The sequence below is a fragment of the Drosophila eugracilis genome, unplaced genomic scaffold (assembly GCF_018153835.1).
Source record: "Drosophila eugracilis isolate 14026-0451.02 unplaced genomic scaffold, ASM1815383v1 contig_623, whole genome shotgun sequence".
NCBI lineage: Eukaryota > Metazoa > Arthropoda > Insecta > Diptera > Drosophilidae > Drosophila > Drosophila eugracilis.
In genome coordinates this window covers 143,505-150,260 of record NW_024573507.1, presented here as the reverse complement: position 1 = coordinate 150,260, position 6,756 = coordinate 143,505, and the positions used below count along the sequence as shown (strand labels likewise).

Below are 6,756 nucleotides of genomic sequence, written 5' to 3'. Positions count from 1 at the left end.
ACCCTTACGCCCACAACGCTCAAAAGACAGCTTTAGGATTTTCTAGAAAAGCTGATATCTCGGTAACTATAAGAGATAGAAAGTTCGGATTCAGCATGTAGGTTTTTATGATGCTCCCAATGCGAATTGTTTTTTTCCGATCAAGCCACGCCCACTCTCGAAAACTATAAGAGCTACACAATTTTGCTTAGGAACACGTATTTAGGAGATGCCTCTGCAACTTGCCACGAAGTTGCATCCGGCCACGCCCACTCTAACGACCACAAACTGCGGAAAACTGCGGCGTCTATAATATTATTATGAATGCCTTCGTTTCACCTTGTGTAACTTATTTCTGTTAATATATATCGATTTACCAAAGATTTTTCAAATCGGAACATTATTTCGCTATTTATAAAGAAATTAAGTTATAAGGTCTCACATGGGCAATGACGTCACTATAAGCATACTCAACATACTTCCTCTGACAATAGGTGGCGCATTGGGAATTTCCAGTAGCAAAATAATATTTTAAAATTTTGTAAAACAGTAACGGGTATCTTATAGTCGCGGCACTCGACTATAGCGTTTCCTCTTGTTTTTGACCTTCAGTTTTGTTTTTTGGACGGTTCCCTTTTACTCCCGTTACTCGTAGAGTAAAATACTAGTATATAATGGTATACTACATTTGTTGAAATGGATGAAACAGGTAAGAGGAATTTTTCCAACACTATAAAGTATATATATTCTTGATATTGCGTCTGTCCGTATGAACGCTGAGATCTCAGGAACTATAAGAGATACAGAGTGAGATTAAGCATGTAGATTCTGGAGGTCCCTACGCATCGCAAGTTTTTTTCAGCATCCTGCCACGCCCTTTCTAACGCCCAGAAATCACGAAAAACTAAGATTGCTGAAATCTCAGGAACTATTAGAGCTTGGAAGTTGAAGTTCAGTATATAAAATATTAAGATGCAAGCGCAACTTGTGGTGATACCACACCCACTATTACGCACACCAACCTCAAAGGTTATACGGGCTCACAGGGGAAGTGTAAATGCAAAATTTTTAATGTGTAGATATACATTTTTTTATTATTTTGATATAACAGTAGTTGTGATATTACAAGAACGTTTTAATCGATAAAATTGAATAAATAGGAGATTTTGTAAAATAAAGACAAGTCCAATACTGATATATATTTTTCTTTTTACCGTTATTTATCAATGTATTATTTATTATTTTATTTTAAACAGCATCAGCAGGACTTTGAAATTCAGATAATGCATGTATAGGGTTCTGAATCTTTTTTTGAGATCCCTTGCGAACTTTTGCCCTAACTTCTTCAGGTTTTTCAGGCCTGACCAATGGTTTCTTTTCTGGAGCCTTCATTTTCCACACTACAATTGGGGACTAAAAAATACATTTAAATTAATAAAATATTTTTGGCTTCTATTTGTAGAGATCAATCTTACCGATACAGTCCCTTGTCTAGTATATTTTGTCGATGCCACATACGAGTATTTGACTGTTAATACCACTGCATTCATTAAATTTTTAGCGGCTTGAATCAACGATGTTGCGCTATCCAGCTAAAAAAAAATGGATACATTAACTGTATTAATTTATTTTAATATTTTTCGATATTTACCCCAGAAACAATAAGTTCGCCGCTAATATTTTGAACATCAGCTTTTACTTTAGATGTTATTTGGATTTGGTGACAGTATAAAGCAATACGTTGGAGATAGGCTAATAGGTCCTTTTTTGTGCTACTTTCCGGACATTGCTCTGCTATTTCCCTGGTAAGTTTATCTAATTTTGTTCCAGCTTCAGAAATTTTTTTTGCTGCATTGATAACATCCATAGTAGTTTTCAAGGGTCCTCGTCCTCTGAGATTAAAAAGATTTAAAATCATAAAAAAGATGTGTCATAAAAAATTATCTAATGATTAATCTAATAATTATTTATGATGGTTCTTTCGATGTACAATACACTTGACCAACTATTATGCATTTAGTCTAAAAAATTATACAAAAAACCTGAAATGGTTGATTATTTCTGAAAATAAAATGATTGTAAAAAAAATATATGATGTTTCAGTTAGACCCATTAGACATCGAAATACATACTATTCATAACAGCGGTATAGATATAAGTGGTGTTTCCGAATATATAAAGTATAAGTTAACACACCCAGTTCCCAAATTGGGAAACTGCCGAGTTGCGGGCCACATCCGGTGGCCAACACACGGAATAGGGAAACTGCCGACTCTGCACTCCGGGGACAATCACCCGGAGTCCGGCCAGAAGTGGTCAACATGCGCAACGAAGAAACCGCCGACTTTGCACTCTGGGGGCAATCACCCAGAGCCCGATCAGAAGTGGCCAACACGCGCATTAAGGAAATCGTCAACTCTGCACTCTGGAGACAATCCCACAGTTCCCGGCCAGAACACTCGCTCAGCGAGTGATCGTCAGCACCTGGATAAAAATGCTGATCCGGCACTTTGGCGACAGCGCTGCAACCAGACGAAGACTTCTAGCTGCGGCCGGATCGGATATTTAGTTTAGTCTAAGATCGTACTCCGCAGCCATAGCTGTGTAATTAATAATTATTATAAAACCATTTATGCTATCCTTGACCTTAACAGGTTTAGGGGAAATAAATGTGTAATAATTTAATAATGTAAAACCAATCATAACTATCCCTTACCTTAACAGGTTTAGGGGAAAAGTTTTAAATCACACTCCGCAGCCATAGCTGCGTAATAAATAATTATATCAATTATATCACTCTGTTTATATTATCCTTTACCTTAACAGGTTTAGGTGAAATAAATAAAGAAAAATAATTAAACCAATCTCTTATTAATGGATCCTTGCCCCAACGGGCTTGAGTGAAATAATACAATAAAGGTCGGTATTAAATTAATTTATATATATATACTATTAGTTGTTGAGAAGGGGATTTAAAGGCATACAAAGATGCTGAAATAAACTGCTGCGTATGGGCCTCAAGAATCTGCCTGCCTAATCATAACTCTATATCTCTTTTAGTTTCTGAGATCTCAGCCTTTATACGGACAGACGGATAATTATTTTTTAATGAATCTACTATACCCCTTTACTTTACGAGGAACGGGTATAAAAACAGATCATTACTTCTTTCAGTCTGCAAAGTCTGCGTTGCTCGCGGTAACCTTTGCATCACAAAAGAATGGGCAGAAAACAAAGAAGATACTGTATTAAGGAAGTTTAGCAATTGTGGTTTTCTGATTGTGATGTTTTTGCCCTGTTAACCATGTTCGTAACAAGCTTGACTGCGAAACTCTCTTCCACAATGTAAACTACCAGAACAATACGCTTTATTCCTGTTATAACTACTTCAGGGCCCTTGCTGCTTTACGATCTATCTAAATCTTCTTCATTGTTGACCTTCAGTTTTGTTTCTTGGAAGATTCCCTTTTTATACCCGTTACTCGTAGAATAAAATACTAGTATATAATAGTCAATAATAGTCATAATAGTTCAACTAATGTAGTATAGTTGAAAAGGATGAAACAGATAGAAGGAAGCTTTTCCGACACCATAAAGGTCATATATATATTCTTGATCAGGATCAATAGCGAAGTCGATTTAGCCATGTCCGTATGAACGCTGATATCTCAGGAACTATAAGAGAGATACGATGCGCAACTTTTTTTTTTAGACTTTAATGACATGGAGTAAAATTTAAACAACAGCAACTAATAAAAACAGAATTAAATATCAAATTCCAAGAACTTTAGAATCGTCATAACTGATTTGGAAAACATTCTAATTAATAATAATTAACCCTAGCAAAATTAAACATTGTAAGTCCGGCAATTCTAGATAGCTCCGACATTGGCGAATTTAAAGACAAACAGCCTACTAACATTAGCTTAATAGAAATTTTAGAAGTATCTAGTATAAGTGTTTTTCAAAATTCCGATATCATTCATTTCATTCATTTTCTCTAATTTCCTAACCCTAAGCTTGTTTGTAAGAAGATAACAGTCTATCCGGTCCAGCACCAGAACAAGATCCTAGACTTCGAAAACGGAAACCTAGTCGCTGAGTGCACGGGACGAAACCTCAACATCGGGTACTGCAAGACGACAGTTGGCGCCACCTTCTGCAGGGAGCTCCAAAATAACACCTGTGCTCAGCAATCACGACCCACCAAGCTCGGCTGAGCCTTCCGTTTCTGCACGAGTTGAGTCTGAGGAACCCTTAGGGAAGAACTTTCCTTGGGTTCCTTCGTCAGCGACTCCCTCGCCCTACTCGGCTTCCTCCTGGTGTGTTCAACCCTTTGGCTCAGCTACCATCACCTGAAGAACAAAGTCCACGCTAACTCAAGAATTAACGATGACTTGGAACCATCGGGTCACCGGGACGGCGACCACTTAAAAGGAGGAGAAGTTAACACACCCAGTTCCCAAATTGGGAAACTGCCGAGTTGCGGGCCACATTCGGTGGCCAACACACGGACAACACACGGACAACAAAACCAATCATAACTATCCCTTACTTTAATAGGTTTAGGGGAAAAGTTTTAAATCATACTCCGCAGCCATAGCTGCGTAATAAATAATTATATCAATTATATCACTCTGTTTATATTATCCTTTACCTTAACAGGTTTAGGTGAAATAAATAAAGAAAAATAATTAAATCAATCTCTTATTAATGGATCCTTGCCCCAACGGGCTTGAGTGAAATAATACAATAAAGGTCGGTATTAAATTAATTGACGCCCAACGTAACCTACTCACGCGATACGAAGTTTAATGCAGTTACAGAAGTAATTGCAATCGGTAGTGAAAATTAATTAAAAAATTAATTAATAATAAAAAAAAGAGAACACACAAAAGTGCAGTGCTCAAATTGGCAGGAAAAATACGCCAAGAAATTTTTCTTACGAAAAAAAAAAACGTGAACAGGAAAAAATTCCCCACTCAAGTGATAATTAATTAAAAAATTAATTAATAATAAAAAAAAAGAGAACACACAAAAGTACAGTGCTCAAATTGGCAGGAAAAATACGCCAAGAAATTTTTTCTTACGAAAAAAAAAAACGGGAACAGAAAAAAATTCCCCACTCAAAAAAAAAGAGAAATTCACAAACTTTGTGCAAAAACAGCGGCAGTAAAGACACAAAATACGCCAAATAAAAACAAAACGAATACAGCAGCAGTGAAAAACAGCGGCAACAAAGACAGCAGCAGTGAAAAACAGCGGCAACAAAGACAGCAACAGACAAAACAGCGGCAGCGACAACAGCGGCAGCGACAGCAGCGGCGGCGATAACAGCGGCGGCAACGACGACGGCAGCAGCGGCGACGACGGCAGCAGCGGCGACGACGGCAGCAGCGGCGACGACGGCAGCGACGGCCACAACAACATACAAAACCATACGAAATGTGAGTAGGCTTTTTGTCTAAATTATCGCCAAATAAAACAAATAAATCCGCGACACCTAACTGGGGGAACATTAAGAATTCCCTCTGTTTGCAATTTCGAGTAAATAAAAACTTACGAATTAAATTAAAAAATTTTTTTATTTCTCTCAAAAATAAAAACCTTTGAAAAAAAAAATTAAATTTATTTAAACAATATTTAAATAAAGTAAAAAGCTCTTATTTGAATTTTTCTGGGTGTCCCAAAGAGAACATATTAAAACATAAATATATTTATTTAGCAGATTTTAAAATAAAATTTCCGACTGCCCATGGACAAATTTTTGCTTAAAAAAAATTAAGTAACGGCTCCATGTACCGAAACCATAAAGAAACCGAGTCAGACGACGAGGTTATTGCAGAGTATAGGAAACTGTTTAAGCAGACCTGGGGACAACGGTCTTAATTAGAGGGAGGGTGGTCCACAAAGACTACCGACAACTTTTTATACCTTTTTATTCTTTTTATATTTTTTATATTCATCTATATTTTTCTACATTATATAAAATACATTATAATATGAGCACTAATGGCTGTTAAGACGGACGCGACGGTGAAACTGAATGACTATACGAACACGGACTATTCCCCACAGGGGACAGTGACATTGGAATCATTCGGATACCTACAAAGTGCAACGAACGTGACGACCTACGAGGACTTTGCTGACCAGACGGATACGCTAACGAGAACATTTACCGACAACCACAGACTAACAATTTTAGATACGGACATCAGACACATTCGCAAGTTGGTAGCTACCCTAAAAATCCATCCGCTAGGAATATAAACTTAATTAGGGCAAGCCTTAAAAGTTTTTGCAGGTATACTAGACTTTAATGACATGGAGTAAAATAAATGTGTAATAATTTAATAATGTAAAACCAATCATAACTATCCCTTACCCTAACAGGTTTAGGGGAAAAGTTTTAAATCATACTCCGCAGCCATAGCTGCGTAATAAATAATTATATCAATTATATCACTCTGTTTATATTATCCTTTACCTTAACAGGTTTAGGTGAAATAAATAAAGAAAAATAATTAAACCAATCTCTTATTAATGGATCCTTGCCCCAACGGGCTTGAGTGAAATAATACAATAAAGGTCGGTATTAAATTAATTTATATATATATATACTATTAGTTGTTGAGAAGGGGATTTAAAGGGCCCTTGCTGCTTTACGATCTATCTAAATCTTCTTCATTGTTGACCTTCAGTTTTGTTTCTTGGAAGATTCCCTTTTTATACCCGTTACTCGTAGAATAAAATACTAGTATATAGTAGTCAATA

General features: G+C 36.6%; 1 protein-coding gene across 1 annotated transcript in view; it reads right to left on the bottom strand.

Annotated features, from left to right (window-relative positions):
* Positions 1–1,044: 1,044 nt before the first annotated feature.
* LOC108117453 (catenin alpha) overlaps positions 1,045–6,756 on the bottom strand; it is a 60,984-nt gene continuing 55,272 nt past the window's right edge. Inside the window, exons 10-12 of the mRNA XM_041819359.1 lie at positions 1,631–1,871; positions 1,455–1,571; positions 1,045–1,392 (exon numbers count right to left, since the gene is read on the bottom strand). Coding sequence (XP_041675293.1) covers positions 1,228–1,392; positions 1,455–1,571; positions 1,631–1,871 — 523 coding nt within the window. The 3' untranslated portion in view covers positions 1,045–1,227. The remainder of the gene's footprint in view (positions 1,393–1,454; positions 1,572–1,630; positions 1,872–6,756) is intronic.